This window comes from Nannospalax galili, unplaced genomic scaffold (genome assembly GCF_000622305.1).
Source record: "Nannospalax galili isolate Female #2095 unplaced genomic scaffold, S.galili_v1.0 scaffold538, whole genome shotgun sequence".
In the NCBI taxonomy this organism is placed as follows: Eukaryota; Metazoa; Chordata; class Mammalia; order Rodentia; family Spalacidae; genus Nannospalax; species Nannospalax galili.
The window spans coordinates 5,317,336-5,339,764 of NW_008343842.1; the positions used below are offsets into that span (position 1 = coordinate 5,317,336).

Consider the following 22,429-nt stretch of genomic DNA (forward strand, 5'->3'; position numbering starts at 1 on the left):
GGAACGCGCGCGGGTAATGGTTCTTAGCGAAGCGGCGGCGGGAGGGGAGCCGAGGTTTGCGAGGTTGGGGGATTACGGGACGGGGAGGGTGTGGGGGTGCCGGCCCAGGACCGGACAGAGTGTGCCGGGATTTCTGCTCGCCGGGGGATGCGCCTCACCTCACCAGAGCTGGGAGTTCCCCTGCTACTGGCATTGGACGGAAATGAAAGTGAAAGGGGAAGAGCCTTGGGTGGAGAAGATCGCAGAGCCATGAAGACCCTGCCTCTGCTCGTCGCTGTAGCTCTGGGTGAGCGAACCCCACTTCTCGCCCGGGACCGGGGCGCGGGGGAGGAGAGGGAGGTGGTCCCGCCGAGCACAGGGCGGGACACCATCCGCTCACTGGGGCCCCTCTACCCAAGGCCTGGCCACCTGCGTCTTGGCGGGACCTGCGGCAATCGAGTGCTGGTTCGTGGAAGATGCAGGCCAGGGTGGCCTGGCCAAGAAACCCGCCACGCTGCTGCTGCGCCAGGGCCCCGGGGAACCGCCGTCCCGGCCAGACCTTGACCCCCAGCTGTACTTGAAAGTGGACGGTGAGTCTTCCACGACTCGCCCGCACTTCATGCCTCCGCAGCAGGCCCCTTTTTAGTTCCCGCAGTGATCCCCCGAGCCTCAGTTTCCCCTTTTGCCAGCGAGTCCCTACGTCCCTCGGTACTGCGGTAGTCTGTGCATTTGAGGTTTCCCAAACCCGCCCCGCCCTTCCTGGGGCTCCAGCTGCATCTGTCTGTCCTCCGCAGACCCCGCGGGCGCGCTGCTGGCCGCCTTCAAGCGGTACCCGGCCGGTGCACCGGCGCCGCAGTGCGAGATGAGCCGCTTCGTCCCGTTCCCCGCCTCTGCGAACTGGGCCAAGGGTCTGATCCCGGAGCAGAGCTGCCCGCGGGCCCTGGACGGAGACTGGCTGTTAGTCAGCGTGTCCAGCTCGATCCTCAGCCTCTCCAGCCTGCTTCGGCCACAGCCGGAGCCTCGCCGGGAGCCCATCCTCATCACCATGGCAACAGGTAGCTGGGGAGGGAGATGCTGATGGATGAGTCTAGGCATCTAGGTCGCTGTGTGGGGCTGAGTGGGTTCAGTTTCTTTTTAAAGCGAGGCAGGTGGATTAGACCAAATCTCCACTTTTCCGCCTAGGCCAACAGAAGCGAAACCCACTGCGGCTTGGGGCGGGGCTTGGCCGAGATCTTGGGGTTGTGGGACGGTGGGGGTTCCAGACACCAGAGCCTGAGGAACTTGAAAGGTGCTGGGCAGGGAGTCCTGAAGCAGGAACTTTTTTATCTGCACACCTTCCAGGTCTGAAGCTGTCTAGGCACCCCACCTTTACAGCTGACCCTGTTTCAAGAAATCAGACTGAGTTTCACCTGAGTCCACACCAGCCTAGCAGTCAGCAAAACAAGGAAAATTCTGGCCTTTTGGCATGTGCACCGTCCCTAAGACTCGTAGGCATGGACTGAGACCCCTGTGGTCCATAAACAGTAGCCTCTAGTGGGCTGAAAGGCCGTAGCCCGTTTTCTTTGGTAAAGACCACTCCTTGCAAAGTGAGATGCCCCTAGAGTTCCCAGGGGCTCAGCACTTTGCTGGGCTGGGGTAGGAAGAGTCCATGGGCAGATATGAAGAAATGGGGTAGATCTGACCTGGATATCTAGGGTCTCTTGCCTCCCTCTGTGGATAACAGTGGTTAACAGAATCCTTGGCTTCGCCTGGTTTCTGGCGTTTTTACATAAACACTGATTGGCAGGTTAACTCCCAGCAAGCTGCTGAAGTTTTCCTACATCACTAGGGACCAGGGGGACAATCCTGCAAGCACCCCATTCCGAGTTCCCAGGTCCACCCTGTAGGGAGCACTACCTCCCTCCTAAGGAACGTTTCCTAGGGCTGTTGGTCTTTACTCTGAGGTGGTGGTGGTGAGGATACCCTTTCCTCTCTGGAAAGGGCCTTTCCTACATCTGTCAAAGGCAGACACGATCTTCCCAGCTGCCTTTCCTTTGTTGTGACAGCCAAGGGAGGCACTGTGTTAATTTATTCGCTGATCCAATAAATATTTATTAACACTAAGAGCAAGTCAGGGCTTGTCACATCAAGCTCCAGATAACACTGTATAGCAAAGCCTTGGCCAGGTGTATTTACATGCCTGCAATATCAGCATCTGGGAAGCTGAGGAAGAGGCTCAGGAGTTTGAAGCTACTCTAGGTTGTAGAGGGAGTTCTGGGCCAGCCTGTGCCACATAGCAGGACCCTGTCCCAAAACATGTATCATAGGGCATTTCTTCTTTTTTAATTTTTTTTAGGCTTTTGAGATAGGGTTTCCCTGTAGCCCCAGCTGGCCTTGAACTCATTATATAGACCAGGCTGGTCTTGAACTCAGAGACTTGCCTGCCTCTGCTTCCTGAGTGTTGGGATTAAACTCATGCACCGGGCCCAGCCCTGGGGGTGGTGGTGGTGGTATAAAATTAGAAATGGAATCTTACTAGGGTAGGAATAATGGATAATTTCATTAGTATACTATCTAAAAAAATACACTTGTGCCAGGCATGGTGGCACACTCCTTTAATCCCAGCACTTGGGAGGCAGAGGCAGGCAGGGCTACAGGGAGACCCTGTTTCAAAAAGACCAAAATAAATAAATAAATAAATAAATAAATAAATAAAGTAGTACACCCAAGGTGCTTGGGAATCCGATGCTGGGCCTCACTCATGTTAGGTACATATTCTGCTGTGGAGCGACAGACCCACAGTATAGCCAAGTGCACCTTCCTTACGTACTTTGTGTATGTAGTGTTTGATTCCAGCCACTCTTTCTAAATTTTAAAGGCATGCACCACCCCCACCCCCAGCCTATCTTATGTGTATATATATGTCTCTGTGTGTATGCCACATGTGTGCAGGTGTGAGTGGAGGCCAGATAAGGGCATCTGGTCCTCTGGAACTGAAGTTACAAGCAGTTGACAGCTGCTTGGTGTGCATACTAGGAACTTGGGTCTTTTGAAGAGCAGGAAGGGTTTTTTTTTTTTTGGCTTTTTGAGACAGGGTCTCCCTGTAGCCCCAGCTGTCCTGGAACTCACTATGTAGACCAGGCTGTCTTTGAACTCTGAGCTCCGCCTGTCTCTGCCTCCTGAGTGCTGTGCTGGGATTAAAGGCGTGCACCACCAAGCCTGCTCAGGAAGAGTTCTTAACTGTTGCTAGACCATTTCTCCAGCTCTCTAACCATTCAGATTTTTAAAAAAAATTTTCAGATTTTTAATTATGTGTATGTGTGTCTTTGTGTGTCCATGTACACAAGTACCAGCACCCATGGAGGAGGCCAGAAGTGTAGATGCCCCTAGAGCTGGAGTTACTGGTGGTTGTGAGCCACCTGACGTGTGGGTGCTGGGAATTGAATTTGGATCCTCTGCAAGACCAGTATATGCTTTTAGCCACTCAGCCATCTCTCCTCTAACCACTCTTTTTTTAAAAAAAAAAAACCTGTTACATAGCTGGACATGGAGGCGCACACCTTTAATCCCAGCACTTGGCAGAGGCAGGAGGATCTCTGAGATCCAGGCCAGCCAGGGATATACAGTGAGACAGTCTCCAGAAAAAAAAAAAAAAGTGTTATACAGACTGTTCAGATGTATAGTGAGTGGGTACTTGCCTGATGGCCTGAGTTTAATCCCTGGGTCCCACATAGGAGAGAACTGACTCCAGGAAGTTATCCTCCGACCTCTACGTGTACCACAGTACATACCCACCCACAGATATATACAAATAAATGTAGTTAAAAAAAATAGGGGCTAGAGAGATGGCTCAGCAGTTAAGAGCAATGGCTGCTCTTGCAGAGGACCCAGGTTCGATTCCCAGCAACCACACGGTGGCTAACAGCCATCCGTAACTTCAGTTCCAGTGGATCTGATGCCCTCTTTTGACCTCAGTAGGCATTGTACAACATGGTGCACTTATATACATGTAGGCAATACACTCATAAACATAAAAATGAAAAAAAATTTTAATTGAAAAATATAGCCGGCATGGTGGTGCATGCCTTTAACCCCGGCACTCGGGAGGCAGAGGCAGGCAGGTCTCTGTTTCAAGGCCAGCCTGGTCTACATAGTGAGTTCCAGGACAGCTGGGGCTACAGGGAGACCCTGTCTCAAAAAAAAGACCCTTCACCAGTGTTAAAGATAAACATAAAAGGGCTAGAGGCACAGCTTAGTGGTGGAGTGTTTTTCTAGCATGTACACAGCTCTGGGTTTGCAGAATTCCTGTGCTTCATGTACTAAGTTCCTGAGGTCTTGTTATCCAGAGCCAGGAACTGAACAAACTTAGGTAGCATCATGAAATGACTCCACTACCACAACCCCAGTCAGTAGGTACTGTTCTTATCATGATCACCTCTTATTTATTGAGACAAGGTCTCATTTTGTAGCCCTGACTGTCCCAGAACTCACTATGTAGCTCAGGAAACCCTGGTAACCCTCCTGCCTGAGCTTCCCAACTGCTGAAATTACACGAGTCACGATGTTCAGCTCCCATCAACACGTCCAGCTTCCATTTCTGATCCAGGGACTAGGAGGGGCTGAGGGTATAGTTCAATGGTAGACCCTTGGTCTTCCATGTGTGAGGCCCTGGGCTTTACCTTCAGCATGGAAAAAGATAAAAAGCACATTGGGTTTGGTGGTGTATCTCTGTAATCCCGGCACTCGGGAGGCAGAAGCAGGATCAGGGATTCCAGGATGGCCAGGGCTATATGAGACTGTCTCAACAGCAAAATTAGTTCAGTGGTAGTGGTGAGGCCTTAGGTTCAGTCCCTAGTATTATAGCCCTAAACACCCCCTACCCGTGAAAAAAGAAAAAAAAAAACAACAAAAAACCATTTGTGAGGCTGAGGTAGGACTGACTGAGTTCTTTTAGGCTAGCTCAGTCTATATACTGAGTTTCAAGATAGCCTTGGTCAGCATGAGATTTGTCTCCACAAAAAGATATGCAGGGGTATCTTGGAGGTTTGGCTAAATGGTAGAGTGCTAGCCTACCATGCATAGGCCCTGGGTTTGATCCCCAGCATGAAAACCATAAAGTGAAAATGTTTAAAGAGAGAGTCCTGGAGTAGGGGTTGGAGAGATGACTCAGCAGATAAGGGCACTGGCTGCTCTTGCAGAGGACAGGGGTTAGTTTCCAGCATCAGTAGGGTGGTTTGAAACCAGCTGTAAGTCCAGTTCTAGGGGGAATCCCCTGCCATCTTTGGGCCCTGCATGCACATGGTGTACTTACATACATGTAGGCAAAACACTCATACACATACAAATTTTTAAAACTAAAAAAAATAAAGAAGCCAGGAGTGGTGACACACGCCTTTAATCCCAGCACTCTCTGGAAGCAGAGGCAGGCCAGTATCTGTCAGTTTTGAGGCCAGCCTGGACTACATAGTGAGTTCCAGGCCAGCTGGGGCTACAGGGAGACCCTGTCTCAAAAAGAGAAGAGAGTACTTTCAAATCCTGCCATCTGGAGAAGTGAAATGGCCAGTGCTGAGCACAGATGTCAAGGCTACAATCCCACTGTCCCCGTTTCTGCCAAACCTCTGCTCACTCTCAGCTACATTGGCTTACACCCAGAGTAAAGGGAGGGCTTGGCGGTAGCATCAGACACCAAGGCAACTTCTGAAGGGTGGGTAAGCAAGTCTGGACCACCCATTAGCTCCATTTCCTTTCTCCCTGACTCCTACTGTCTTCCACAGTGGTGCTGACTGTCCTTACCCACAACCCCGCTCCTCGAATCCAACTGGGAAAAGACGCAGTGCTGGACCTGAGCTTTGCCTACATGCCCCCTACCCTTGAAGATGCTACCTCCCTGGCCCCAGGTCCCCCTCCCTTTGGGCTGGAGTGGCGACGCCAGCACCTGGGCAAGGGCCACCTGCTCCTGGCTGTGACTCCTGGGCTGGTCGGGCAGATGCCACCAGCCCAAGAGAGGTCTGTGACATTTGCTGCTTGGGATGACAATGAGCCCTGGGGCCCCTGGACTGGCAATGGAACCTTTTTGCTGCCTGCAGTGCGGCCCTTTCAAGAGGGCATCTACCTGGCCACCGTACATCTGCCATACTTGCAAGGGCAGGTCTCCCTGGAGCTCACTGTGCACAGTGAGTGGGGACAGAAATCTAGGGGTGGTGGGTACTGGGGTTATGGTATTGTGGCAGAGGAAGGGATGATGGGGAAGAGGGTGTGTAGGTAGTAATTGGAGAGAGATGGGGGTTCTGGAAGGGAAATCTGAGGGGCTTCAACATGGGGATTCCTGCGATATAGCAATGAGACAGTAGGCCCCATCTTCAGAATTGCCTCCCTCCTTCCGTATTAGGGGAGCCAGAGGACATGCTGAAGGAAGGGGCGGATTCCCTCACTCTTCTTCCCTACTCTTCCCCCAGAGCCCCCCAAAGTGTCTCTAACACCAGGACCCCTTGTGTGGGCTGTTCCGGGAGAGGCACCCCCAGAGCTGCTCTGTCGTGTGTCTCATTTCTACCCTCCGGAGGGTCTGGAGGTGGAGTGGGAGCTCCGAGGTGGCCCAGATGGTGGTTCTAGGAGGGCGGAAGGACAGAAGTGGCTCTCCACCCTCCACCACCATTCGGACGGCTCTGTCAGCCTCTTTGGGCACCTGCAGCCAACCCCAGTTACTGCTGAACAGCATGGAGCACGCTATGCCTGCCGTGTCCACCACCCCAGCCTGCCAGCATCGGGGCGCAGTGCTGAAGTCACCCTGGAGGTGGCAGGTAACTGCTGGGAGAGCTTTGGTGCCAGGGTGGACCCTCAGAATTCTAACACCAAGCTCACTTGCAGCCCTTTCACTGGCTAGGCCTCTCCGGGCCCTCAATTGAGGATGGCATAGGCCTGTTCCTGTCTGCCTTTCTCCTCCTTGGACTCATCAAGGTGCTAGGCTGGATGGGTAAGTGTGAACCCTACCCCTACGGACATTTCCTACCTACTCTCTGAAGCCCAACATCCATCCTCTTAACTCCTACATCCCACCCCTCCATCTTTCCCACAGCTGCCTACCTGACCATTCCCAAAAACTCAAAGAAGAAGCTGATGGCTGAGGGCCTGGCCACCCAAGAGGATTCAGAGAAGGTAATCACACTCCACCTCGCTTTGCCTTTCCCTTGTCCTCATCATCTCTCCTCCAACTTGGGAGGTTGGCTGCTGGTACGGCGCAGTCCCAGACCGAGACTTCGCACAGAAGTGGGTTAAATCCTGCCCTTCATCCTAACCGTAGCTCAACTAGACACTGGATCTGATTCCTTGGGTGTAGGGATTTAAAAAAAAATTACACAGGCAGTGCTGTTCAATAGAGGGATTATGTAAGTCAAACATTTAAAATGAAATAACGTAGTAGGCATATTAAAGAAAACAAGAAGCTAGGTGTGTTGGCTGTGCTTAAGTCACAGTCCAGAGGCTGAGGCAGGAGACTACCTGAGTTCCAGGCCAGCCTTGGGCTCTATTAGACCTTGGCTCATGGGGAACCAAAAGTAAAGTGAAAGGCAAAATCTAACAATACACTTTTGCTTTTTGAGATGCGGGAGGGAATCACCTTGTGACCTCTTTTTTCTTTGAGACAGGAAAGGCAGGGATACTATGTATCCCTGAGTGGCCTTGAACTCAAAGATCCACCTGCCTCTACCTCCTGAGTGCTGGGATTAAAGGCATTAGCCACCATGCCTGTTTTTTTTTGAAGACTTTTTTTTTTTTTTTTTTTTTTTTTTTTTTTTTGTCTTTTTGAGACAGGGTCTCCTTGTAGCCCCAGCTATCCTGGAACTCCCTATGTAGACCAAGCTGGCCTTGAACTCACAGAGATCTGCCTGTCTCTGCCTCCCAAGTGCTGGGATTAAAGGCATGTGCCACCATGCCCGGCTTAAGACTTTTTAAAAAAATATTTTATGTATTATTTTATGTATATGTATATATTGCCTGCATGTAGGTAAGTGCACCCGTGTTGTGCAATGCTTGTGGAAGTCAGAAGAGGCTGGCAGATCCCCTGGGACTGGAGTTATGGACAGTTGTTAGCTGCCATGTGGGTGCTGGGATTTGAACCCGGGTCTTCTGCAAGAACAGCCAGTGTTCTTAACCGCTGAGCCATCTCTCCAGCCCCTGAAGACTTTATGTATGAATGTTTGCCTACATATTATGTATACCATGCACGTGCAATACCCACCAAATGCAGAAGAGGGCCTCAGACCCCTCGGAACTGGAGTTACAATTTTGAGCTGCCCAGTGGGTGCTGGGAACTAAACCAGGGTCCTCTACAAGAGGAGGAAGTGCCCTCAACAGCTGGACCTTGAATATCTTCCTGTCTCCACCTCCCAGTGCTCAGATTATAGACCTGTGCTCCACATTCAGCTGTTTTTCTTTCTTGTCTTTTTGAGACAGGGTCTCTCTTTAGTCCCAACTGGTGTGGAACTCACTATGTCGACCAGGCTGGCTTCAATCTCACAGAGATCTGCCTGCCTCTGCCTCCCGATTGCTGGGATTAATGGCACAGGCCACCATGCCCCACTGTATCTTTCTTAGGAGAACCTGCAGGAGTCAGTTCTCTCCCCTTTCATCATGTGGGGTCTGAGGTTCAATCTCAGCCTGGCACACTGGCATGGTAACCCTTTACCCACTCACTGAACCACCTCACTGCCCATCTTTCCTCCTTTTTAAAAAAAATTCTATTTATTTTGTGCATGTGTGTGAAATATAGACATGCCACTACCCGTGTGGGGGTTGATATTAGAGGACAACACTTGGGAATCAATTTTCTGCTACTTTGTGGGATCTGGGGATCCAGCTCACCTACCTGCAAGAGCTTTTACCTACTGAGCCATATTGCCAGCCTTATTTTTTTCTTAATGAAGAAGACAGGCAGAGTTTGTTACAGAATAAAGTAGGGTTCCACCAAAGGAGGGGATTGGGCAATGGCCAAAGGGACTATTGAGGAGGAAGCACTCATGAATCAACAGTGGCCAAGGGGACCCCCGTGTAACACACTGTCTCAAATCATATGTGTCCAAAATATTTAAACACATAAACAATATAAGAAAGTGCAGCCGGCTGTGGTGGCACTAGGTGTGGAGGCAAAGGCCTCCCCAATGCTGGGACTACATCAAAAACAAAAAATTACAAGGCTAGGATTACAGCTCAGTGGTGGCAGTGTTTTCCTAGCACAGCAAGGCCTTCTGGTTTGATCTGTGGCAACAAAACAAAACAAGTCCTTTTCTACTGTACATCCTTCATAAGCAGGTGCTTTTGTAATACCATGCACACATCTCAAGCAGGCAGGAAACACTAGCCCCTCCTCATTCCACCCTCTGTAATTAGATTAACCAGGAGCGACTCTCAACTGCTAACACCCCCAATCCCTTACTTCCTTTTTCTCTTCCAGAAAGCACAGTGAAGGCACTCACCAGCATTCTGTGGCCGCCACTGTGATCTTTGTTCCAAATGACTGCAGGAACACCCCAAACAGCACCTTTCTCATCTTCTCCCACTCCCTCCATTGAGGGGCTGGGGTTATTATTTTTTTTAAGCCAAATCTGGCACTCTGAAAGCTCTCAGGCAATGGCTCTCAAGACCGTTTAAAAATTATCATAAAGCCCAAAGAGTTTTTTGTTATGTAGATTTCAGCTACTCGTATTTATTTTACTAAAGTTGAAAAAGGGAAAAAAGCTGGGGGAAGGGTGTGAACGCCATTAATCCCGGGAGGTAGAGGCAGGTGTATCTCTGAGTTCCAGGCCAGCCAGAGTTACACAGTGAGACCTTTTCTAAAACAAAAAGTAAAACAAGAAGAGGGAAAAAAATAACACAAGCACACTGTGCTCACTGAGGGCTCAGGGTCAATGCACACCACTGGGTTTCTGGGCTGCTCCACTGCATACTTTTGAATGACTAACGGAGAAGGAACGAGGTACCATCTTCAAGTCTTGGGGACCCCTGGGACAGAGCACACGTTGAGAGCCGGTGCTCAGGAGCTAAACCTTGCCCCAGCCTCCTTGTCTCCCAGAGTGGACTCCAGCCCTATCTGGCGCCCAGCCCTCCTCTCAAACGCCAGCCATTCCTTTTCTCCAGTGAACCAATCGCTCCGTTCCCTCTGCCTGGTCCGCCCTTGCCCTCCCCCTTAAATGTGCAAATCGTCCATCTCCCCTCCCTGGCCGGAACCATCTAGTGTGCTCTCCACTGTTCCCCGCCGGGTGGCTTGGAGGAACGAAGCGGCGGCGGCGGCGCTTACGGCCTACCCTGTGCCAATAAAGTGATTCTGAATCTCCAACCTGGTCTAACCTGGTCTGTCATTCTGCCCTCTTCCCAAGCACTGCGAACCTCCTAGTCCTCCCAGATGCCCCGGAGACACCTTAACACCCAGGGAGCAGAGCGCAACAGGGCGCACAGAGGTACCGGAGACGCCCGTAACGGAACCGCGAGGGCCGGAAGCCTCCCCGGCGCCAATTTGGAACAGGACTCGGCGGCTTCCGGTCCCTCCTCGCAGAGACAGGGCGGATGCGAGGGCTGCTCAGAAAACCCGGAGCGGACATGTGGCACCACACTCACGCGCTGGCGTGGGCAGTGTGGCCCGCAGGCTGCAGTAACGGGGTCCCGCCCCGAGTAAAGCGCTTTCTGCGGAAGTCGCAGCCCGGTTTTCGTAGGGGGAAAGGACTTCGATTCTGCTCGTCTTCCCCCAGAGCTGGGAGCCAGGGTTTCGGTTCTCCACTCAGTGCTAGGCGACTGGGGCTTCAGAAGCCGCCGGTAGGGTCGCAGGGGGCAGTGGAGGGGTGACCCGGCCCCTGGGCCCCAGTCCCCGGCGTCCAGCGTTCCTCGAGTCCACGGCCCTGGCTCCTGTCCTCACTTCCTTCCCTTTCTGGCTCCCGCTCTCGAAGCGGGCGGACGCGGGGGGGAGCGGAAAGGGCGGGAGGGCCCGGGAGCCCGGCGGGGTGCTGGGGGGGTGGTGTGCGGAAAAGCCAGGGAGGGGACTCGGTCGGGGGCCAGAGACCGACAGGAACAGCGGCCCGGGACCCACGCGCTGCCCCCTCCCGAGCAGGTCAGAGCCAGAGCACCGGGTGACCCTGCCCAATCCGTACTCGTGACCCCCCCTCCCTCCTAACTTGGACCCAGGGCCCCGATTTCTCAGCCTCGTGTCGCCCTTCCCCCAGCCTTCCTGCAGGACACCCCCCTACCCGCGTCCCCTCCCTGCCCGGCTCCCCCACGCCCCGCACCCCATGCCTGACTGTCCACCCCCCACCCACCCGTCTCTCCCCAGGCGCCCCCATGGCCCGACCCCGCTGATTCCTTCACCCGGCCATGCTCCCGCGGCCCCTGCGGCTGCTTTTGGACACGAGCCCCCCCGGGGGAGTCGTGCTGAGCAGCTTCCGGAGCCGAGACCCCGAAGAGGGTGGGGACCCAGGTGGCCGGGCCGTGGGCGGGGGGCAAGAGGAAGAGGAGGAGGAAGAAGAAGAGGTGAGACTTGGGTGGTGGGAGACAGGGGCACCCATGTTTCCAAGGCTCCCTTCGTCTCTTCCTGCCCCACATCTGCGCCTGTCGCAGGGTGTTTGCCTGCCCCCCAGCTGCGGGGTTCCCCAGCTGCGCGGTCCTGGCGTCCTAGGGGTGACTCAGGACCAGCCCTCAGGAACCTGCCCAGTTCCTGCCTGCAACCGCCGGTTAGCTGGCGATGTCTGCGAACTAGGGCCTTCTCTGCATCTCTCACACTGCCTGCCTCTGGGCAGTCGTTTCTGGGTCCCTGTCTCCCTCCTTGTTTTTGTTTGACGGGGAGGGGTTTGTTTCCACAGTAACCAGCTCCTTTGACTCTGGGATTGGGGAGGGAGCCCTCAGATTTCGTCATCCTCCACCCCCACCCCCTGGTGCTGGATAGATGGCAGCAAACCAAGGTTTTGCCACCTGGAGGGATGTTCCCAGGCTAGGTGAACTGTGGTCAATGGTAGTGGCCAGGGGCAGGATTTGGGACCTCAGGAGGGGCCAGAAGTTACATTCAGGGCCCAGAGGCTCAGGACTCCTGGGTCCAGACTTCGGGTAAAGTTAGGGTGACTGGTAAGGCTGGTTTTTCGGGATGGTTGGGGGAGGGGCTAGGGCCACGTGACTCTTTGAGTCTATTTCCACCCCCCCCACCCCCACCCCCCCGCCATCATCCCCACTTCCCCTTCTCCTTCCTGTAACTGGGATTGGAGCAGCCAGCTTCTGGGGGTCCCTAGGGCTGAGATACACTGAAGCCGCTCTGGGGGAGTTGGGGGGCAGGGAGCCGAAGGGAAGGACTAACTTTGGGCTTCTCGGGTTCTGATGGGGAGGGAGGGGCATGTGACTGCCTGAAGTTTCAGCCTCTCAAGGTCTCTCCTTTTAGCTTTGTGCCTCCTCTGGTTTCCCGTTCCTGCCCTTTGCACCCCGCGTTTCTTCCGTGTTGGGCTCAGCTCTAGGGGAAAGGGGACTCGGGAGTCTCAAGAAGGGGTCTTGCATTCAGTCGAAACCCCCTCGTCTCCACCGAGCTCTGAGGGGGCTGGGGGGGGCTGTCTGGGCCCCAACGTGGGAGACCTGGGGTCACCAGCACCCCGTACCCCTCGTACTCGCTGGTACTGTCCCCTGCCATCACAGGTGAGCGGTACAGGAGGTGCAGCAGGGCCTGGGGTGAGATGGCTGGGGACAGTAGGTGGTGCGGTGGAACTGACTTCCCTTCATTGCTCCTCCAGGCTCCTGTGTCTGTCTGGGATGAGGAGGAGGATGGTGCCACCTTTACTGTCACAAGTCGTCAGTATCAGCCTCTTGATCCTTTGGTGAGATCATGGCTTTGACTTCTAACCTCTGACCCCACACCTCCCAGTTCTTTTTCTGATTTTTTGGCCAGAGCACAGGGTTGAGTCCAGGACTCTGTGCTGTGTGACTTAGGCTGAGTGCTTTGTCCTCTGAACCTTGGCAAAATGCGATTATCCCAGATACCTTGCAGCAGGGCCAAGGAAGTCCCTGACCCACCCTTCTTGTCTTCCAGGCCCCCATGCCTCCCCCTCGTTCCTCCCGACGGCTCCGAGCTGGCACACTGGAGGCTCTGGTCAGACACCTGCTGGATGCTGGGACATCAGGGACTGACATGACCTTCACTCCAGCCTTGCTGGCCACCCACCGGGCCTTCACCTCCACACCTGTGCTGCTTGGACTTGTGGCTGACAGGTCAGGGTCAGAAAAGACTAAGGGTTGTAGAGGCTCCTGGACTTCCTGAAAGTTGCACTGTGCCTCCGAAGCATTCAGTGCCGTACCCCCTGGGGACGGGGGCTGGAAAAGATGCACAGGTATACAGGTAGATAGATCCTCTTCCCTGTCCTCAGGCTGGAAGCTCTGGAATCAAATCCTCCTGGTGAGCTAGAGAGGACCACAGGGTGAGTGCCCCCCACCTCAACCTTGGTCCCTTCTGCCCAAGCTGCAGCCTGACCTCTGACCAGTGGCTGGTTCCCCTTCTCCCAGGGTAGCCATCTCTGTACTGTCAACCTGGCTGACCTCTCACCCTGAGGATTTTGGCTCTGAGGTCAAGGGTCAGCTTGACCGGCTTGAGAGCTTCTTGCTTCGGACAGGGTATGCAGCACGGGAGGGTGTTGGGGGGGGCAGCGCTGACCTCATCCGCAACCTCCGGGCCCAGGTGGACCCCCAGGCCCCTGACCTTCCCAAGCCCCTGGCCCTCCCTGGCGATTCCCCTGCTGACCCCACGGATGTCCTGGTGTTCCTCGCTGACCACTTGGCCGAACAGCTGACCTTGCTAGATGCGGTGAGACCCTGACCTTTGACCCCATGCCCCCTGACCCCTTACTAACCTCGCCTTAACTCCAGATCCTTTTCTTGCTTCCACCCCTCCTGGTCCAGTTCCTAGCCTCTTCTAACAACTGTTCTGACCAGTCCTTCCTGCCCTTAGCTGTTACCCTTCAAGCGTTGTGCCCTGCTGGTCCCCCGGCCACCTCAAGTCCTCAGATCCCTGATACTGGAAACTCTCACCACTTGACTATGAACTTTAACCTCTGACCTCTGTCCTGCAGGAGCTGTTTCTCAATCTGGTCCCCTCTCAGTGCTTGGGAGGCCTGTGGGGTCACAGAGACCGGCCCGGACATTCTCACCTCTGTCCGTCTGTCCGAGCTACTGTCATACAGTTCAACAAGGTGGCAGGGGCGGTGGTCAGCTCTGTCCTGGGGGCCACCTCAGTCGGAGAGGGGCCAGGGGAGGTGACCGTACGGCCACTACGACCCCCACAGAGGGCCCGGCTCCTGGAAAAGTGGATCCGAGTGGCAGAGGTGAGGGAGAACTTTGCCTCTGGGGACCTGGAGGTCCCCAGCCAACATCATCCTCTGAGACCATGATGGAGAGGGCTCCTTCAGCCCTGACATCATTCTTGACCCCCATAGGAGTGCCGTCTGCTCCGGAACTTCTCTTCAGTCTATGCTGTTGTGTCGGCCCTGCAGTCCAGTCCCATCCACAGGCTCCGGGCAGCCTGGGGGGAAGCAGCCAGGTGGGAAGACGGCACTGCTGAGGCCTGGGGTGGGGAGCTGAGCCAGGTGTGTGCTCAAGGCCACTGTTCTCCCTCCCCAGGGACAGCCTCAGAGTCTTTTCCAGCCTGTGCCACATTTTCTCAGAGGAGGATAATTATTCCCAGAGCCGAGAGCTGCTCATGCAGGTGAGGTCAGTCCCTGGTTTCCCTCCCCTTCCCAGTGCCTGCTCCCTGCCTTCCCCATCACCTTGTGTTATCACCACCAGGAAGTGAAGCTGCAGCCCCCCGTGGAGCCTCACTCCAAGAAGCCCCCAAGGTCTGGCACCAGGGGTGGGGTGAGTGACCAGTGGGGCTGGGAAGGGGAGGCTTACCTGTGGAGAATGAAGACAATCGTGGAGGGAAAGTGTGAAGGGCTAGAGGGTCTCACATGCCTAACAGGGGTCTGATCTTGGTCTCTGCCCACAGGGTGTGGTTCCGTACCTTGGAACCTTCCTGAAGGACCTTGTGATGCTGGATGCCGCCTCTAAGGATGAGCTGGAGGTCAGTGTGTGTTTGTGTGTGTGTGTGTGTGTGTGTGTGTGTGTGGTTGTGCTGTGATGGCTTAACAAGTGCATCTCAGGGTCAGGTAGAACCCTTTCAAAAAGATGCCACAAGGCAGAAACAGCTGGATGAAGTTTCTGGGGCCAGATTCTGTTACCATGGCCAGCAGGTACAATCTTTTTGTGCCTCCGTGGACTGTCAATGTAGGTCTGACAGTGTACCTCAGCCTGTGAGGAATAAATGGATCCTTATTTGTCAAGTGCCTAGACCTCGTCTGAAATATTGACATATATGGTTGGTTAACTATGCAGATACTGAGGGGCTGGGGTATATAGCTCAGTGGTGAGTGCCTCCCCAATGCACACAAGGCCCAGGGTTCCACCCCAGTACTGCATACAACAAAACAAGTCCTGAGGCCTCCAGTAAGTTCATGTCCTCTGTGAGCCCCATTTCTTCATTTATAGAGATGTTTTCTACTGAGATGGCCTGAGAGATGTGAGTGGGAGGAAGCGGGATGGCAGCCCCAGGTCTGGGATGGTCTCAGTCGGCTGCGATGGTGTGTTTAGAAGAGGGGCTGTTATTTCTGGTGCCCCAGGCGGGCTTAGGACTTTGACTCCTCTCCACTGTCCTTTCAGAATGGCTACATTAATTTTGACAAGCGGAGGAAGGTGAGGATGCAGGGCTGCATCTGGGGCATCCCTGTCCACGCCTCAGGAAGGGGAAGAAGGGGGCAAAGTCGTTCAGGGTGGGGGGGGGCAAGTTTTGGCTTCTGCATTTGAGGGCTCTTTCCCAGGAGTTTGCTGTCCTTTCTGAGCTGCTGCGGCTGCAGGATGAATGTCGTGGCTATGACATCCGGCCAGACTCTGATATCCAGCAATGGCTCCAGGGCCTCCGGCCGCTGACCGAAGCTCAGAGGTACCTGGCTAGGTGAAGTTGGGTTCTAGGAATCTGGTCGGTGTGGGTGTTGTTGGCATGTCTTGACCTCTGCCTGTTGCTCTCCTACCCAGTCACCATGTGTCTTGTGAAGTGGAGCCACCTGGTACCAGTGACTCTCCTGCCCCAAGGACACTTCGGCCAACACTAGTCATCTCGCAGTGGACAGAGTGAGCGAGTCACTGGTTGGGAGGTGGGTTTCGTGGGGACTTGCCACCCTCCCTTTTAATTTCCTGCCTCTCCAGGGTTCTGAGCTCTGTTGGGGGCCCCACCCCTCTTGTGTCCTGGGACCGGCCCAGTGTTGGGGGAGAGGAGGTGCCTGGAACCCCTGCTCCTCTGCTGACGCGGCTGGCCCAGGTGAGCCTGCTCTCGACTGCACATGACCCAGCCATTCTCTTTGCCTCTCTGCCTCCATGACCACACCTGTGTTTGCCCCTAGCACATGAAGTGGCCATCTGTCTCATCTCTGGACTCTGCCTTGGAAAGCAGCCCCTCTCTGCACAGTCCTGCTGACCCCAGCCACCTCTCCCCACCAGCCTCCTCCCCAAGGCCTTCTCGAGGTCACCGCCGCTCAGCCTCCTGCGGCTCCCCATTGAGTGGAGGAGGCACAGGAGAGGGGGTCTCCAGGGCTACTGGATATGGGGGAGGAGGACCTGGACCAGGGTCCTCTGATTGCCGAATCATCCGAGTCCAGATGGAGCTGGGGGAAGATGGCAGTGTCTACAAGAGCATCTTGGTGAGGGGCCCTAGGACCTGGTTTGGGGGTGGGGCACCTTGCCTTACAGGACAGGAGTGTTGTGTTAGGTTTGGGCAGCCAAAAGAACTTGATTATAGTTTAGGTCTGACTGAGCAGTTGTTTGATGTTTATAGCCTCTCTGCACCAGCAGCTGCACCTTGAGTTTGGGGGGGCTTCATAACTTTTGGAATAGTGTTCCCATAGGGAAGCAGCCGTTTCACTGGGCACTCTATGGGCTGACTTATGGGGTACTGGGAGCCACTGTAGTGTTTCCTGTTCATTTTAAAGCGTTGGGCACGGGTAACCTTTTCTGGTTGGACATATGGAACAGGTCATTATGGTGGACTCATTGCTGTCAGTCTCTTCTGCCAGGTGACAAGCCAGGACAAGGCCCCAAGTGTCATTAGTCGTGTTCTTAAGAAAAACAATCGAGATTTTGCAGTGGCTTCAGAGTTTGAGCTGGTTCAGCTGCTGCCTGGGGAGCGAGGTGAGAGGCCAGACTCTAGGGAGTGGCCCTGCATCTGACACGTGGGGGACTGAGTGCCTGATACCCATCTCTAAACCCCGTAGAGCTGACCATTCCACCCTCGGCTAACGTCTTCTACGCCATGGATGGTGCGTCCCACGATTTCCTCCTTCGGCAGCGGAGAAGGCCCTCTGCCACCACACCCGGCTCCCATAGCGGTGCTTCTGCCTCAGGAACTCCCCCAAGTGAGGGGGGTGGGGGTTCCTTTCCCAGGATCAAGGCCACAGGGAGGAAGATTGCCAGGGCACTGTTCTGAGGACAAAGTCCTGTTGGTTTACAGAAATCATGGCGTTCACACCAGGTGTAGGCAGCCATTACATTACATTGGGACAGAAATCCTGAGGTGGCCAGCCACCCTGGGGCAGTGGGGTGCCATTTGTTTACTGAACCACAGAGAAAGCCAGCGGCCCCCCGCCCCAAGCTGGTGATAATAGAACCAAGTTGGATATGCTTCCACCCAGGGTGGAAGCGTGGCAGTCAGTGCTTGTTAGCTGGAAACAAGTACCAGTTCCTGCCACATCCTAGCCTGGGAAGGGCCAAGGAAGGGCCTGGAAAGGGGGTTGGGAGGAAAGGCCCAGAGGCTCAGAGCCCCAGGGCAGAGGGGACTGGCAAGAAGGTTCTATGGGGAGTTTCTTTTCCCACTCTGGGGGCTCTTGTCACTGTGACAACACTAAGGTAATAAACCAAAACACTACCTGAATTCTGCCCATCCTTGGTGTGTAGAAACTGGCTGAGAAGGGAGGGTGGGTTGGATGTAGAAGGGGCAGTGTTTCTTACTACCATGACAGCTGGGCTGCAGCTTGGTGGTGGGCACTTACCTAGGGTGCACGAGGCCCTAGGCTCTATCCCTGGAGCTGAGAGCAAGGTAGCAGTTAAAGTTTCACCAGAACATTTTGTTTCTCCCCAGTGACCCCTTCACTCCTGCCCCTTTATTAATTTTTCTCACTTGTCATAAGCCCCTAAGTCACAGTAGCAATCACTCTGAAGAACTGTTCTGGAGGCAAACTTGTGAGAAACAATGTTAGGCAAAGAAATAAACAACTTTGTGGACCACACATACAAATTTGGAAAGGATTTCCAGTTGAATTAGGCTGGGCATGGTGACACATGCCTTCAGTCCCAGCAGAGGCAGGTGTAGCTCAGAGAGTTAAGAGGCCAGCCTGATCTACACAGTGAGTTCCAGGTCAGCCAGGGTCAGTACATAGTTAGACCCTGTCTCAAACAAAACAAACAAAAAACAAATCTGTTACATCTATATTCAAATTCTAGGAAGACAAGAGGCTAAGAAAAACTAAGGTTTCAGGACTATTTGGAAAGTTATAGTGAGTCATCACATCTCATCTTTTTTGTTTTTTTATTGAGACAGGGTCTCCCTGTAACTCCAGCTGTCCTGGAACTCACTGTAGACCAGGCCCACCTTGAACTCATGGAGATCCCCTGCCTCTGCCTCCTAAGTGCTGAGATTAAAGGTGTGAGCCACCATGCCCAGCTCAGAACCAAGTACTTAAACTGACATTCTCAACAATATGCTGTTCTGCAAATGCCACACTCATGTTAATATTTTATTTTTATGTGTATATTACCTGCACGTGGGTGGATACACCCCTGTTGTGCAATACTCATGGAGGTCAGAAGAGGGTGTCAGATCCCCTAGAACTGGAACTATGATGGTAGCTGCCATGTGGGTGCTGGGACTCGAACTTGGGTCCTCTGCAAGAACAGCCCAGTGCTCTTGATCACTGAGCAATCTATCCAGCTCCCTCATGTTTTTTTTTAATCATGTTTTTTTAATTTTTAAATTTATGAGTGTTTTGTTGCACATAAGTGTATAATGTGTGTGCAATTACCTATGGAGGCCAGAAGAGCGTCAGATCCCCTGGAACTGCAGTTATGGAGAGTTAGTCACCATATGGGTGCTGGGAACAGAAACCTGGGTCCTCTGTAAGAGCAGCTAGTGCTCTCAACTGATGAGCTGTCTCTCCAGCCCCTTACTCATGTTTCTTTCTTTCTTTTTTGGAGACAGGGTCTCTCTAGTCCTAGTTGTTCTGGAACTATGTAGACCAGGCTGACCTCAAACTCACAGAGATCCAAGTGCCTCTGCCTCCAGAGTTCTGGGATTAAAGGCGTGGGCTACCATGCCAGGCTAGTCATGTTTTTTAAAGGGTCATGCCAAGCAACATAGAGAAAGCCAAAGAGTTTTATGTATAGGCAGCAAACAGGTTTGAAGTATTTTGAACTTTAGTTTCAGGAAGGCACATGGGGAAGACCCCAATTCAGTCCTCAACAATGGAGAACAGACAAAACATCAAAACACTCTGAAGAGATTCCAGTTAAAAGAACGTGGGCTTTAAGGGATGTGGGTGGTACAGAAGAAAGGAGCCAGGGCAAGAAAAACAAACAATTCTGAAGTAAGGGCTGGGCAGGAAACAACCTTGGGTTTTTCTTTTTTTACATTTTATTAACTACTATAGTATAGACCCTAGAGCTGCCTCACCCCCCACCCCCATGGGGTCAGGCCTTCCCAGGAGCCCCTGCCTTTGCTGCCTGGGCCCGCTGGAACTCCTGCTGCAGCTGAGCCAGGGTTTCCCTCTGTTGCTCTGACTGCTTCTCAAGGTCCCGAAGCTGGGATTCATATCGTTTACTGATGAGACGAACAGAAGAGAGAATTAGTGGGGCTTATTACTGAGGGGCAAAAGGAGATTGGGGAAACCTGAGATCTAAGGAATAGAGAGGACAAAGGGCCAGTGAGATGGCTCAGTGAGCAGAGTGCTTGCCTCCAAGCCTGCCTACTGCAGTTGGATCCCTGGGACTCAAAGTGGAACAGATTCCTGAAGGCTGTCCCTCTTGACTTCCACATGAGTGCCATGGCACAAGCCTCTCTCCCAACGCCCCCCACCACATACACACTCAAACAAATAAATAAATGTAATTTTTTATAAAAAGGACTCGGAAAATGGACAGATGGGTCTACTGTGGAGAGCTACCCTGTACAGGTTCAACACTTCTCACAGCCCAGGGTGGTGGACTTACATCTCAGCTGTGATGTAGTCTAGCCTCTTCCCCACTGTGGCTCGAGCCTCCCCCAGCTCCTGTTTGACGAGCACGGGACCCAGAAGTTTGAAGACCACGTTGGATCCATCCAGCAAGGCCAGTTCCTGAAGAGGGGATGGAACATTTGAGACAACCGTACCCAGTTCGAATCCCTCCTTGCTTCCAAAGTCCCAGTCCCTCACCTCTTTGACGATATTGTTTTCTGTTAGTTGCGCCTCAAGCTTCTGCCTCCCTGACATGGATTTACTCAAGTCTGGGTCGGGAAGGGTGAAAGACAGCCATTATTAGAAACACCAAGTGGACCGCAGAGTCCCCCATAGAACGGTGGTGAGGAGGTGGTGGTCAGCAGGTAGGAAAGCATACCGAGGCGGGGGCCCGGATGGGGCAGGGACCTTAGCATGGTATGGCTCTGGGTGGCGGGCGGATGGGACGAGGTCCCATCAGCTCCGCGCCCTTACCTTTCTGCAGCTGTTGGTATTTCTCCACTTCGCCTTGCAGCTTCTTTTGGATCAGTTCGGCCATGGCGAGGGTGGAAGCCTACCGGGAGTGGGGGGCGCCGGGTCTCAAGCTCCGGCAGGCACCTGAGCTCCCCTTCCTCTGGCCCTCCCGAAATGACGGTGCTTTCGATGGGCAGCTCTTTGGGGGCCCCGCGGCGATCCTCGTCCAGAATATCCACTCTCCCCTCCTTAGGGAACGGAGATCGAAACGAGACCCCAAACCTTAACCTGCTCACGTTCTTCCCTCTGTATTAACGAACCCGGAAATAAACCACGAATGCTGGGAAAGAACGGCACCCGACGCTTCCTTCTGAGGCACGCCGGGAAATGGAGTTCTGATCGTGAGACGCGTTCCGAAGACGCGACTCGAGAGGTTTTAGCAAGTTAAAGACGTTAGCATAGAAAAAACAGTACGATTTGCTACCGGGATCCTGGGCCTCGACTCGGCTTTTATTCGTCTCGAGGTCCTGGGCTGCACCTCTGGCGACACTGCCCGGCCGCACAAAGAGACGTGACCTCACGCAAGATGGCGGCAGAGGCTTCAGACCCGATAGGGCGCTGATTGGATGAAGGCCGGAGGACTTCCGGAAGTTTCCAAGAGGTCCGTGAGTAGGCTGAAAGGAGATCTGCACGTGGAGCGTTGGGTGGCTGTGATGGAGACGGCCCCCAAGCCCGGTGGGAGTGTCCCGCCGAAGAAGGGCAGGCTTCCAGCCATGAGAAAGGTTAGAGGCCTGGGTGGGAGTCGTAGGCCGGGCTTGGCCCGGTTAGGGTGGCGAGTGCTAGGCTTCTCCTCTGCCCCTAGAAACCGCGGCGGTACTGGGAGGAGGAGGCCACCTCGCCAGCCGCGGGGCCGCCTCGGAAGAAGACCAGGACCCTGGAGCCCGGCCCCACGAGGCGGAAAAGCGCGAACGGCCCCAAGCCGCGGAACCAGCGGAAGCCCGGGGGCCGGAAGGCCGCGCAACGGAGGAAGCCGGAGCAGACCTTGTCTGGGGTGAGCCTGGGACTCGAGAGGGTCCCGGCCCCGGCCGACGAGCTCAGCCTGCTTACGGCCTCTCCCTGTTCCTTGCCAGGCCCAGGACCCATTCCCAGGCCCCGCGCCCGCCCGGGTGGATGCTGCCCGGAAATTCTGTCGCATTGACAGATCCGAGAAGGTGAGGACCAGCTGGCGGGTGGGAAGGTCTGGGGGCCGGGAGGGCTGCTGTGACCCACGTGACCCCCGTGTCTTCCCACCCTTGTGACCCTGCGCTAGCTCCCGCGTGCAAAGAGGAAAACCCGAAGCAAACTTGAGGCCGCGGAAGCGCAGGAGGAAGAGGCGAGCGCCAGAGCTGCACGTTCGGAGCTGCTGCTGGCCGAGGAGCCCGGGTGCGTGGACCAGATCTGGGCCTGCCGCACCCCATCTCTATGGGACTTTTTCTCCTATGGTGGGAAGCTTCACTGTAGTCCTAATTGGGGCCTTTCAGGTTTCTGGAAGGAGAAGATGGGGAAGACACAGCAAAGATACTACAAACCGACATCGTGGAGGCTGTGGACATCGCAAGTGCTGCCAAGGTGAGCTTGAGGAGAGGAGGGGCCGAGGGGTTGCTGGTGCGGGACAAGAGAGGAACGGGGACTAGCAGAGGGGGTCATTTTAGTCATTCTTTGATTGGCTTTTTTTCACTCCCCCCCCC

General features: G+C 54.2%; 4 protein-coding genes across 9 annotated transcripts in view; 3 read left to right on the forward strand and 1 right to left on the reverse strand.

Annotated features, from left to right (window-relative positions):
* Window positions 1–21: 21 nt before the first annotated feature.
* Window positions 22–10,282, forward strand: Tapbp (TAP binding protein). Its single transcript, XM_008840172.3, has 8 exons — window positions 22–286; window positions 399–569; window positions 774–1,034; window positions 5,733–6,131; window positions 6,414–6,755; window positions 6,839–6,928; window positions 7,031–7,110; window positions 9,404–10,282. The coding sequence occupies exons 1-8, from the start codon at window positions 148–150 to the stop codon at window positions 9,413–9,415; spliced, it is 1,494 nt and encodes a 497-aa protein (XP_008838394.1). The 5' UTR covers window positions 22–147; the 3' UTR covers window positions 9,416–10,282.
* Window positions 10,283–10,406: 124 nt separating this feature from the next.
* Window positions 10,407–17,914, forward strand: Rgl2 (ral guanine nucleotide dissociation stimulator like 2). Of its 6 annotated transcripts, none has more exons than XM_008840174.2 (18): window positions 10,407–10,758; window positions 11,270–11,466; window positions 12,705–12,788; window positions 13,001–13,179; window positions 13,335–13,385; window positions 13,471–13,768; window positions 14,034–14,285; window positions 14,397–14,500; window positions 14,581–14,665; window positions 14,746–14,814; window positions 14,945–15,019; window positions 15,655–15,687; window positions 15,813–15,934; window positions 16,027–16,122; window positions 16,198–16,309; window positions 16,392–16,688; window positions 17,061–17,175; window positions 17,259–17,914. In XM_008840174.2, exons 2-18 carry the CDS (start codon window positions 11,311–11,313, stop codon window positions 17,468–17,470), a joined length of 2,340 nt encoding a protein of 779 aa, XP_008838396.1. In that variant the 5' UTR covers window positions 10,407–10,758; window positions 11,270–11,310; the 3' UTR covers window positions 17,471–17,914. The 6 variants fall into 6 exon arrangements, 5 of the variants coding, with proteins under 5 accessions (XP_008838396.1, XP_029422833.1, XP_008838395.1 ...); XR_001872597.2 differs by lacking the exon at window positions 10,407–10,758 and adding an exon at window positions 10,786–11,050 and having other exon boundaries at window positions 17,048–17,175; window positions 17,259–17,400; XM_008840173.2 differs by lacking the exon at window positions 10,407–10,758 and adding an exon at window positions 10,790–11,050.
* Window positions 17,915–19,646: 1,732 nt separating this feature from the next.
* Pfdn6 (prefoldin subunit 6) lies at window positions 19,647–20,863 on the reverse strand. Its single transcript, XM_008840177.3, has 4 exons — window positions 20,724–20,863; window positions 20,448–20,518; window positions 20,245–20,369; window positions 19,647–19,855 (listed from the first exon to the last, which is right to left on the reverse strand). The coding sequence occupies exons 1-4, from the start codon at window positions 20,785–20,787 to the stop codon at window positions 19,726–19,728; spliced, it is 390 nt and encodes a 129-aa protein (XP_008838399.1). The 5' UTR covers window positions 20,788–20,863; the 3' UTR covers window positions 19,647–19,725.
* Window positions 20,864–21,297: 434 nt separating this feature from the next.
* Wdr46 (WD repeat domain 46) overlaps window positions 21,298–22,429 on the forward strand; it is an 8,336-nt gene continuing 7,204 nt past the window's right edge. The window contains exons 1-5 of the mRNA XM_008840179.3: window positions 21,298–21,484; window positions 21,565–21,753; window positions 21,833–21,913; window positions 22,012–22,124; window positions 22,223–22,310. Of these exons, the coding sequence (XP_008838401.2) occupies window positions 21,329–21,484; window positions 21,565–21,753; window positions 21,833–21,913; window positions 22,012–22,124; window positions 22,223–22,310 (627 nt within the window). The 5' untranslated portion in view covers window positions 21,298–21,328. The remainder of the gene's footprint in view (window positions 21,485–21,564; window positions 21,754–21,832; window positions 21,914–22,011; window positions 22,125–22,222; window positions 22,311–22,429) is intronic.

Coding starts and splice junctions, on each gene's coding strand:
- Tapbp (XM_008840172.3), top strand. CDS start 148: ATGCGCCTCACCTCACCAGAGCTGGGAGTTCCCCTGCTACTGGCATTG. Junction 6,132..6,413: donor CCTGGAGCTCACTGTGCACA/GTGAGTGGGGAC, acceptor CTCTTCCCCCAG/AGCCCCCCAAAGTGTCTCTA. Junction 6,929..7,030: donor CAAGGTGCTAGGCTGGATGG/GTAAGTGTGAAC, acceptor TCTTTCCCACAG/CTGCCTACCTGACCATTCCC.
- Rgl2 (XM_008840174.2), top strand. CDS start 11,311: ATGCTCCCGCGGCCCCTGCGGCTGCTTTTGGACACGAGCCCCCCCGGG. Junction 13,769..14,033: donor AGCTGACCTTGCTAGATGCG/GTGAGACCCTGA, acceptor TCTGTCCTGCAG/GAGCTGTTTCTCAATCTGGT. Junction 16,689..17,060: donor GTGTCTACAAGAGCATCTTG/GTGAGGGGCCCT, acceptor CTCTTCTGCCAG/GTGACAAGCCAGGACAAGGC.
- Pfdn6 (XM_008840177.3), bottom strand. CDS start 20,787: ATGGCCGAACTGATCCAAAAGAAGCTGCAAGGCGAAGTGGAGAAATAC. Junction 20,370..20,447: donor AAAACAATATCGTCAAAGAG/GTGAGGGACTGG, acceptor TCCCCTCTTCAG/GAACTGGCCTTGCTGGATGG. Junction 19,856..20,244: donor GACTACATCACAGCTGAGAT/GTAAGTCCACCA, acceptor TCGTCTCATCAG/TAAACGATATGAATCCCAGC.